This window comes from Cherax quadricarinatus, unplaced genomic scaffold (genome assembly GCF_038502225.1).
Source record: "Cherax quadricarinatus isolate ZL_2023a unplaced genomic scaffold, ASM3850222v1 Contig851, whole genome shotgun sequence".
In the NCBI taxonomy this organism is placed as follows: Eukaryota; Metazoa; Arthropoda; class Malacostraca; order Decapoda; family Parastacidae; genus Cherax; species Cherax quadricarinatus.
Genome location: NW_027195877.1, coordinates 73230 through 85393, shown reverse-complemented (window position 1 = coordinate 85393; position 12164 = coordinate 73230). Strand labels below are relative to the sequence as shown.

Genomic DNA, 12164 nt, shown 5'->3' with positions numbered 1-12164 from the left:
TAGGCTCCCGGTTATCGGCTGTTATTTCGCTTATTGACCGTATGGTACACTTCAACCCGCCACCACCAGCTGCTTGCGTGTCAGTCTGGCTTTGTCTTTGGTCGAGTGAGGAAGCTTCTACTCATTCATCCATGCATTTCGTTATAAGTCATCGAGTTTCGTGGTTATTGATTAATTGCAACTGGGAAATAAGTAACCATGGCCCCAAAGAAATTCCCTAGTATAGTTCTTTTGGTAAAGAAAGTGAGAAACATGATGGAATTTAAGAAAGAAGTTGTTGAAAAGTATGAGAGTGGTGTACGGGTCCTAGAACTTGCCAGGATGTATGGGAAAAACAAATCAACAATCACTTCTATCCAGGCAAAGAAAGAACAAATCAAGGAAGCTGATGTGGTGAAAGGAGTAAATGTGCTAAACAAACAAAGGTCACCGATAATGGAAGATATGGAGAAGTTGTTGGTTTTGTGGATCACCGAAAAACAATTAGCAGGAGATAGTATGGCAGAGTTGATGATCTGTGAGAAGGCAAGGCAGTTGCATGTGGATCTTGTAAAGAAAATGCCTGGAACAAGTGCTGTTCTTAGTGATGTTAGGGTGGTCAAAGGCTGGTTTGAAAGACCTAAGAAGCATAGTGGGATACACAGTGTGGTAAGGCATGGGGAGGCTGCAAGTTCTGACAAATGTGAGGCTGAAAAATTTGTGCAGGAACTCAAGGGGTATGTAGAGGCTGAAGGATTCCTCCCTCAACAAGTGTTCAGTTGTGACAAAACAGGCCTATTTTGGAAGAAAATGCTACATTATGCAGGAGGAAAAAGCACTGCCAGAACACAAGCCTATGAAACACAGGCTTACTCTTTTGTTCTGTGTTAATACTAGTGGGGATTTCAGAGTGAAGCCTTTACTGGTATATCACTCTGGAAATCCCAGAGTATTCATGTCATTAAGAATAGATTGTGTAGAAAGCTAATAATAAGGCATGGGTCACAAGGCACATTTTCAAAGAGTGGGTCAGTGATGTGTTTGGCCCCAGTGTGAAAAAATACCTCCTGGAAAAGAAATTGCCACTTAAGTGCCTCCTGGTACTGGACAATGCTTCTGCTCATCCTCCAGACTTAGAAGACCAGTTGTTTAGGGACTTCCATTTTATAACAGTGAAGTTCTTGCCTCCTAACACTACTCCTCTCATCCAGCCCATGGACAAGCAGGCCATTTCTAACTTCAAAATCTCTCCACAAAAGCAGTGTTTCAAAGGTACTTTGAAGTGACCTCGGACACTCATTTGACCCTAAGAGAGTTCTGGAGGAATCACTTCAGTATCCTCCATTGCATAAGCCTTATAGGTAAGGTTTGGCAGGAAGGACTTTGAACTCTGCTTGGAGAAAATTGTGGCCAGATTGTGTCAAAGAGAGGGATTTTGAAGGGTTTGAGGCTAACCCTGAGGACCCTTTGCCTGTTCTGCAATCTATTGTGGCACTGGAGAAGTCCATGGGGTTGGATGTGAGTGGCGAGGATGTGGAAGAGTTGGTGGAGGATCACAGGGAAGAGCTAACCACTGAAGAGCTGCAAGACCTTCAACTGGAACAGCAACAGACTGCAACTGAGAAAATTGCTTCAAGGAAGGAGGAAGAGAGAGGGAAGAAAGTGCCTTCTTCAGTGATTAAGGACATGTGTGCAAAGCAGAATGAGTTGCAAAGTTACGTTGAAAAGTATCACCCTGACCAAGCTGAAACAAGCCATATCTGCAACATGTTCAGTGACAAAACCTTGTTCCACTTCAGGGAAATCTTAGAGAGATGCCAGAAACAGAGCATTATAGATAGTTATTTTGTGCGACGGGCCCAGTGACTCTCAAGCTGGTCCTAGTGGCATTAAAAGACAAAGAAGGGAAGTAACCCCTGAGAGGGACTTGTTGCCTGAAGTCCTTATGGAGGGGGATTTCCCTTCCAAACAATAACCCCTATTCCCTCTCTCCTTCTCCCTATTTTCCATAAGCCAAAACGAGTCTTCAGTAAAGATATGTAATAGTGATTTAATTGTTCATGTATTTATTTTATTTAGTTTTATTGTTTTGTGTATGTAAAACTATAATTACTCTTAAAAAAAAAATTTTTTTGTTACTATTTTTGGGCGTCTGGAATGGATTAATTGTTTTTACATTAGTTCTTCTGGGAAATATTATTTCGATTTTCAGCCATTTTGGTTTTAGGCAGACCTTCTGGAGCAGATTACGGCTGATAACCGAGGGTCCACTCTAATTGCAATTAAATTATATTAATATTCAGACTTCAACTTGTAACTAGATATTTTTTTCATGGCAATATAAATTTTAAATTGCTAAGAATGGTAGCAAAATAGCTGTGAGTCCTCATCAGGTTCAGTTTTCTCAGCTCCACAAAAGTCCTGTTTGTATAAGCAACCCTCAAAAACGAGAATGAAACTTGTGATGACATTTCGGTCCGACTTGGACCATTAACTGTGTAACTAGTTAATGGTCAAAGTCAAACTGAAACATCATCATAAATGTCAGCTTTCTATGTGTGGGTTATTTGTATATTGTTCCTGTCACAGTACTGATCATCTCCATTGAGTTCTTGAGAAAGTGCAGTAGGAACTGACCCAACCTTTTATGTCATCAGCTTATCCTAAAATTTCATTCAAATTTCTTTGAACTGCATCTTAACATAAAATATTTATGAGCATTGGGATAGGGCAACTGGCTTCTATTATAATTATTCTCCTGTAATTGTAATATTATCCATGTTTCAGATTCATGCAGTTGATCACAGGTTGTATTTTTCTTGTTACTAGCATTGTGGCTATTTGTATAATAACTGTGAAAAAAAATTATTTGCATCTTATTATTATATCTTTGTGTTTGTATGGAATACCAAAGTCTCCATATGCAGTGGTTATTATTTTGGTTAAGATGCCCTACCTCTCAAGTTATCTGAGGGGAGAACTTTTATGCAACAGGCAGGGTGTCCAAGAAAAATTTTGCAGGGTAGAAGAAGACTGCTTTGGGGTTCCTGGAGGCAGGCTGAGATTTTTACATAATTATTTTTCTAAATAAACTAAAAATAGTTGAAATTATCAAACAAATCAAATTAAAATATCAAAATCAAACATCTATGGCTATGGGACCCCTTCAGAGATTCACAGCCGGGTCCTGGACCAATGTACCGGCTAAACTCCCCCCCCTCCCTCTCATAGGCTCTGGCAACCAGTCTGCATTAAGTTCCTACCCCCAAGGTGCCCTCTATCTTGACTGGCATTCTATTTACGAAGGAATTTAATTAATGCATTAAAGGAATCAAGGATTCCTCACATGGATAATGCCATAACATTTGTAAAAACAAGTAGACTGTAAAATCGAAGGGCCAAATATGTTACAAGAAATAGCTTGATTAACACAGTGACTGAAATAATCAAGATGCATGCTCAACAACTTAACACATGAATTTGAATAACAACTATGTATTTTTTAGGTCAGCCAATAACTACAAATTTGCATATGATGCCCTGTGAATACCTCTTCTGAATCACTTCAAATCTTCATCGCAAATATTTAACTGCATTACAAACTTGTGTTACACTCTTCACTACTCCAAATGCTTGAACTGTTGTAAAGGGACTGGGATTATGCAGTATGAAAATGTCTTTCTTGAAACACTCAGCTTCAAAAATATTTCTAGTTTCCACAGCATTTGCCTGTTTTGTTATTATTTTGATTTTTACACTGTTCACTACTAGGTTTTGTATGTCTATTTTATCGCTGGCAGGTTGGTAATCATATCGTCAGCCTCTTGCCGAATTTCTCACAACCTATCTATACAGGCTAATGTTACTAATTACTTCACTCTCCCTGCAGGTGGTGTACCCATTCCTGCATGAGGCTACCTTCATCATGGTCACCACACCAGGGATTGACTACCGTCAGAGTGCTGTCCTTGGCAATGTTCTTCATCCAGGTTACATCCCCAACCACATGGATGATTTCCCACGCCCGTATTCCATCTGGAATCGCATTTATAACACTATTTATCAAATAGGATTTTCGATTTACTGGCGCAATTGGGCAGTCTTGCCACTTGTGCAGAAAGAGGTAAATAGCATGCAGATGCCTAATTTTCAGCAAAAAAAAAAAAAAAAAAGTCAGTCTTTCAGTTATTCTTGGTAATCACACACACACACACTTGTGCATCATGCCAAATAACCCAAACTGATGAATTAGGCCTAAAAAGCAAGGGAGCTTTCCAAATAAGCACAGTGAAAAATTGTTTTTGCCATAATACATGTACTGTGAAAATCAATCTGAACATCACGAAAAAAATATATACAGTAGACCGACATTTAACATTGTAGTTACGTTCCTAAAAATGCTGTGTTAGGTAAAACTGTGTTAGATGAACTGAAGAACTTATGGGAAAAATAGGGTTATGTTCCTGGCAGCCCCAAGAAAGCCAAACAACTTTTTTTTAGGCCTCCAATTTCTTGCAAAAATAAAAGTGAATATGTAATTTAGTTCATTGTTGTGATGTATTATGTTGTTTTTACTGGTTAAGGCTACAGTTGTAACAGAAATAATAGTATTTCTAACCTTAAATTGTGGGTGCTGGTGTTTGTGGATGATTGTGAAGAGAGTTGTGGCCCTACTGGGCTGAGGTGGATGGTAGAGGTTCTGGTACTGAAGTTGATGGTTGTACTGGAGTGTCTAACTTTAAGTCATTCAGTCAGTCAAGTAATTCAGTGAGTGAAGTCAGTCAGTCAAGTCATTCAGTCAAGTTGGTAAGTCATTCAGTCAAGTCAGTAAGTCATTCAGTCAAGTCAGTAAGTCATTCAGTCAAGTCAGTAAGTCATTCAGTCATGTCAGTCATTCAATCAAGTCAGTAAGTCATTCAGTCAAGACAGTAAGTCATTCAGTCAGTCAAGTCAGTAAGTCATTCAGTCAGTCAAGTCAATAAGTCATTCAGTCAGTCAAGTCAGTAAGTCATTCAGTCAGTCAAGTCAGTAAGTCATTCAGTCAGTCAAGTCAGTAAGTCAGTAAGTCATTCAGTCAGTCAAGTCAGTAAGTCATTCAGTCAAGTCAGTAAGTCATTCAGTCAAGTCAGTAAGTTATTCAATCAAGTCAGTAAGTCGTTCAGTCAAGCCAGTAAGTTGTTCAGTCAAGTCAGTAAGTCATTCAATCAAGTCAGTAAGTCATTCAGTCAATTCAGTAAGTCATTCAGCAAGTCAGTCATTCACTAAGTCAGTCACACAAACTCATGCTTATCTTTTTTTTATGTGTACAAGGTAACTCTTCATTACAGTTATCTCTTGTCTAATATCTTTGTTAATTCTAAGACTTAAATGCTTATACCTTCTCTTGCCACTTTCAGCAAAACTGGTATGCCAACTGGGTGTCTTGATTGCTTGGCAGATGCAAGATATAGTAATTAAAAGGTCAAAGCACAATTCACAAACACAGCTAGCTTGTAGCAGAGAAGGACTGGACTGGACATATATGAATTACGAATGCTGGGGTTGTGGGGTGGTCTGGCTGATCCACAACAAGGCGGCCACGTGAGAAAAAGGGATTGTTTTTTCCTTCCGGCGAACTGAACTGTGTTAAATTAATTTTACGACGTGTTACATAAAATTGTGCAGAAATTCTTCAGTCATGCTATACCCAAATCTGGCAAAATAAACTCGTGCTAAATGACGGTCTACTGTAATTGATTTTAAGTATTATACTAAATAAATTTAAACTGACTTGAGTCCTGGAGATGGGAAGTACAGTGCCTGCACTCTGAAGGAGGGGTGTTAATGTTGCAGTTTAAAAACTGTAGTGTAAAGCACCCTTCTGGCAAGACAGTGATGGAGTGAATGATGGTGAAAGTTTTTCTTTTTCGGGCCACCCTGCCTTGGTGGGAATCGGCCAGTGTGATAATATATATATATATATATATATATATATATATATATATATATATATATATATATAATATAAATATATATAATTATATATATATATATAATATATATATATAATTATATATTTATTTTTTTTTTTATTATCACACCGGCCGATTCCCACCAAGGCAGGGTGGCCCGAAAAAGAAAAACTTTCACCATCATTCACTCCATCACTGTCTTGCCAGAAGGGTGCTTTACACTACAGTTTTTAAACTGCAACATTAACACCCCTCCTTCAGAGTGCAGGCACTGTACTTCCCATCTCCAGGACTCAAGTCCGGCCTGCCGGTTTCCCTGAATCCCTTCATAAATGTTACTTTGCTCACACTCCAACAGCACGTCAAGTATTAAAAACCATTTGTCTCCATTCACTCCTATCAAACACGCTCACGCATGCCTGCTGGAAGTCCAAGCCCCTCGCACACAAAACCTCCTTTACCCCCTCCCTCCAACCCTTCCTAGGCCGACCCCTACCCCGCCTTCCTTCCACTACAGACTGATACACTCTTGAAGTCATTCTGTTTCGCTCCATTCTCTCTACATGTCCGAACCACCTCAACAACCCTTCCTCAGCCCTCTGGACAACAGTTTTGGTAATCCCGCACCTCCTCCTAACTTCCAAACTACGAATTCTCTGCATTATATTCACACCACACATTGCCCTCAGACATGACATCTCCACTGCCTCCAGCCTTCTCCTCGCTGCAACATTCATCACCCACGCTTCACACCCATACAAGAGCGTTGGTAAAACTATACTCTCATACATTCCCCTCTTTGCCTCCAAGGACAAAGTTCTTTGTCTCCACAGACTCCTAAGTGCACCACTTACTCTTTTTCCCTCATCAATTCTATGATTCACCTCATCTTTCATAGACCCATCCGCTGACACGTCCACTCCCAAATATCTGAATACGTTCACCTCCTCCATACTCTCTCCCTCCAATCTGATATTCAATCTTTCATCACCTAATCTTTTTGTTATCCTCATAACCTTACTCTTTCCTGTATTCACCTTTAATTTTCTTCTTTTGCACACCCTACCAAATTCATCCACCAATCTCTGCAACTTCTCTTCAGAATCTCCCAAGAGCACAGTGTCATCAGCAAAGAGCAGCTGTGACAACTCCCACTTTGTGTGTGATTCTTTATCTTTTAACTCCACGCCTCTTGCCAAGACCCTCGCATTTACTTCTCTTACAACCCCATCTATAAATATATTAAACAACCACGGTGACATCACACATCCCTGTCTAAGGCCTACTTTTACTGGGAAAAAATTTCCCTCTTTCCTACATACTCTAACTTGAGCCTCACTATCCTCGTAAAAACTCTTCACTGCTTTCAGTAACCTACCTCCTACACCATACACTTGCAACATCTGCCACATTGCCCCCCTATCCACCCTGTCATACGCCTTTTCCAAATCCATAAATGCCACAAAGACCTCTTTAGCCTTATCTAAATACTGTTCACTTATATGTTTCACTGTAAACACCTGGTCCACACACCCCCTACCTTTCCTAAAGCCTCCTTGTTCATCTGCTATCCTATTCTCCGTCTTACTCTTAATTCTTTCAATTATAACTCTACCATACACTTTACCAGGTACACTCAACAGACTTATCCCCCTATAATTTTTGCACTCTCTTTTATCCCCTTTGCCTTTATACAAAGGAACTATGCATGCTCTCTGCCAATCCCTAGGTACCTTACCCTCTTCCATACATTTATTAAATAATTGCACCAACCACTCCAAAACTATATCCCCACCTGCTTTTAACATTTCTATCTTTATCCCATCAATCCCGGCTGCCTTACCCCCTTTCATTTTACCTACTGCCTCACAAACTTCCCCCACACTCACAACTGGCTCTTCCTCACTCCTACAAGATGTTATTCCTCCTTGCCCTATACACGAAATCACAGCTTCCCTATCTTCATCAACATTTAACAATTCCTCAAAATATTCCCTCCATCTTCCCAATACCTCTAACTCTCCATTTAATAACTCTCCTCTCCTATTTTTAACTGACAAATCCATTTGTTCTCTAGGCTTTCTTAACTTGTTAATCTCACTCCAAAACTTTTTCTTATTTTCAACAAAATTTGTTGATAACATCTCACCCACTCTCTCATTTGCTCTCTTTTTACATTGCTTCACCACTCTCTTAACTTCTCTCTTTTTCTCCATATACTCTTCCCTCCTTGCATCACTTCTACTTTGTAAAAACTTCTCATATGCTAACTTTTTCTCCCTTACTACTCTCTTTACATCATCATTCCACCAATCGCTCCTCTTCCCTCCTGCACCCACTTTCCTGTAACCACAAACTTCTGCTGAACACTCTAACACTACATTTTTAAACCTACCCCATACCTCTTCGACCCCATTGCCTATGCTCTCATTAGCCCATCTATCCTCCAATAGCTGTTTATATCTTACCCTAACTGCCTCCTCTTTTAGTTTATAAACCTTCACCTCTCTCTTCCCTGATGCTTCTATTCTCCTTGTATCCCATCTACCTTTTACTCTCAGTGTAGCTACAACTAGAAAGTGATCTGATATATCTGTGGCCCTTCTATAAACATGTACATCCTGAAGTCTACTCAACAGTCTTTTATCTACCAATACATAATCCAACAAACTACTGTCATTTCGCCCTACATCATATCGTGTATACTTATTTATCCTCTTTTTCTTAAAATATGTATTACCTATAACTAAACCCCTTTCTATACAAAGTTCAATCAAAGGGCTCCCATTATCATTTACACCTGGCACCCCAAACTTACCTACCACACCCTCTCTAAAAGTTTCTCCTACTTTAGCATTCAAGTCCCCTACCACAATTACTCTCTCACTTGGTTCAAAGGCTCCTATACATTCACTTAACATCTCCCAAAATCTCTCTCTCTCCTCTGCATTCCTCTCTTCTCCAGGTGCATACACGCTTATTATGACCCACTTCTCGCATCCAACCTTTACTTTGATCCACATAATTCTTGAATTTACACATTCATATTCTCTTTTCTCCTTCCATAACTGATCATTTAACATTACTGCTACCCCTTCCTTTGCTCTAACTCTCTCAGATACTCCAGATTTAATCCCATTTATTTCCCCCCACTGAAACTCTCCTACCCCCTTCAGCTTTGTTTCGCTTAGGGCCAGGACATCCAACTTCTTTTCATTCATAACATCAGCAATCATCTGTTTCTTGTCATCCGCACTACATCCACGCACATTTAAGCAACCCAGTTTTATAAAGTTTTTCTTCTTCTCTTTTTTAGTAATTGTATACAGGAGAAGAGGTTACTAGCCCATTGCTCCCGGCATTTTAGTCGCCTCATACGACACGCATGGCTTACGGAGGAAAGATTCTTTTCCACTTCCCCATGGACAATAGAAGAAATAAAAAAGAACAAGAGCTATGTAGAAAAAGGAGAAAAACCTAGATGTATGTATATATATATATATATGCATGTGCATGTCTGTGAAGTGTGACCAAAGTGTAAGTTATAGTAGCAAGATATCCCTGTTATCTAGCGTGTTTATGAGACAGAAAGACACCAGCAATCCTACCATCATGCAAATATATATATATATATATATATATATATATATATATATATATATATATATATATATATATATATATATATATTTTTCAACAAGTCGGCCGTCTCCCACCGAGGCAGGGTGACCCAAAAAAGAAAGAAAATCCCCAAAAAGTAAATACTTTCATCATCATTCAACACTTTCACCACACTCACACATTATCACTGTTTTTGCAGAGGTGCTCAGAATACAACAGTTCAGAAGCATATATGTATAAAGATACACAACATATCCCTCCAAACTGCCAATATCCCAAACCTCTCCTTTAAAGTGCAGGCATTGTACTTCCCATTTCCAGGACTCAAGTCCGACTATATGAAAATAACCGGTTTCCCTGAATCCCTTCACTAAATATTACCCTGCTCACACTCCAACAGATCATCAGGTCGCAAGTATCATTCGCCTCCATTCACTCCTATCTAATATGCTCATGCACGCTTGCTGGAAGTCCAAGCCCCTAGCCCACAAAACCTCCTTTACCCCCTCTTTCCAACCCTTTCGACGACCCGTACCCCTCCTTCCTTCCCCTGTAGATTTATATGCTTTCCATGTCATTCTACTTTGATCCATTCTCTCTAAATGACCATACCACCTCAACAACCCCTCTTCTGCCCTCTGACTAATGGTTTTATTAACTCCACACCTTCTCCTAATTTCCACACTCCGAATATTCTGCATAATATTTACACCACACATTGCCCTTAGACAGGACATCTCCACTGCCTCCAACCGTCTCCTCGCTGCTGCATTTACCACCCAAGCTTCACATCCATATAAGAGTGTTGGTACTACTATACTTTCATACATTCCCTTCTTTGCCTCCATAGATAACGTTTTTTGACTCCACATATACCTCAACGCACCACTCACCTTTTTTCCCACATCAATTCTATGATTAACCTCATCCTTCATAAATCCATCCGCCGACACGTCAACTCCCAAGTATCTGAAAACATTCACTTCTTCCATACTCCTCCTCCCCAATTTGATATCCAATTTTTCTTTATCTAAATCATTTGATACCCTCATCACCTTACTCTTTTCTATGTTCACTTTCAACTTTCTACCTTTACACACATTCTCAAACTCATCCACTAACCTTTGCAATTTTTCTTTAGAATCTCCCATAAGCACAGTATCATCAGCAAAAAGTAACTGTGTCAATTCCCATTTTGAATTTGATTCCCCATAATTTAATCCCACCCCTCTCCCGAACACCCTAGCATTTACTTCTTTTACAACCCCATCTATAAATATATTAAACAACCATGGTGACATTACACATCCCTGTCTAAGACCTACTTTTACCGGGAAGTATTCTCCCTCTCTTCTTCACACCCTAACCTGAGCCTCACTATCCTCATAAAAACTCTTTACAGCATTTAGTAACTTACCACCTATTCCATATACTTGCAACATCTGCCACATTGCTCCTCTATCCACTCTATCATATGCCTTTTCTAAATCCATAAATGCAATAAAAACTTCCCTACCTTTATCTAAATACTGTTCACATATATGCTTCAATGTAAACACTTGATCTACACATCCCCTACCCACTCTGAAGCCTCCCTGCTCATCCGCAATCCTACATTCTGTCTTACCTCTAATTCTTTCAATTATATCCCTACCGTATACTTTTCCTGTTATACTCAGTAAAGTTATTCCTCTATAATTTTTACAATCTCTTTTGTCCCCTTTCCCTTTATATAAAGGGACTATACATGCTCTCCGCCAATCCCTAGGTACCTTCCCCTCTTTCATACATTTATTAAACAAAAGTACCAACGACTCCAACACTATATTCCCCCCTGCTTTTAACATTTCTGTCATGATCCCATCAGTTCCAGCTGCTTTACCCCCTTTCATTCTACGTAATGCCTCACGTACCTCCACCACACTTACATTCTGCTCTTCTTCACTCCTAAAAGATGGTATACGTTCCTGGCCAGTGCATGAAATTACCGCCTCCCTTTCTTCCTTAACATTTAAAAGTTCCTCAAAATATTCTCGCCATCTACCTAATACCTCCATCTCCCCATCTACTAACTTCCCTACTTTGTTTTTAACTGACAAATCCATACTTTCCCTAGGCTTTCTTAACTTGTTTAACTCACTCCAAAATTTTTCTTATTTTCATTAAAATTTCTTGACAATGCCTCTCCCACTCTTTCATCTGCTCTTCTTTTGCACTCTCTCACCACTCTCTTCAACTTTCTTTTATTCTCCATATACTCTGCTCTTCTTATAACACTTCTGCTTCGTAAAAACCTCTCGTAAGCTACCTTTTTCTCTTTTATGACACCCTTTACTTCATCATTCCACCAATCACTCCTCTTTCCTCCTGCCCCCACCCTCCTATAACCACAAACTTCTGCCCCACATTCTAATACTGCATTTTTAAAACTATTCCAACCCTCTTCAACCCCCCCACTACTCATCTTTGCACTAGCCCACCTTTCTGCCAATAGTCACTTATATCTCGCCCGAACTTCCTCCTCCCTTAGTTTATACACTTTCACCTCCCTCTTACTTGTTGTTGCCACCTTCCTCTTTTCTCATCTACCTCTTACTCTAACTGTAGCTACAA

The 12164-nt window shown here is 39.6% G+C and overlaps 1 protein-coding gene across 1 annotated transcript in view; it reads left to right on the top strand.

Annotated features, from left to right (window-relative positions):
- Positions 1-12164, top strand: part of LOC128691070 (UDP-glycosyltransferase UGT5) — a gene marked incomplete at both ends in the record, with an annotated part of 122776 nt that overhangs the window by 39557 nt on the left and 71055 nt on the right. Inside the window, 1 exon segment of the mRNA XM_070080724.1 lies at positions 3869-4102. Within this exon segment, the coding sequence (XP_069936825.1) occupies positions 3869-4102 (234 nt within the window).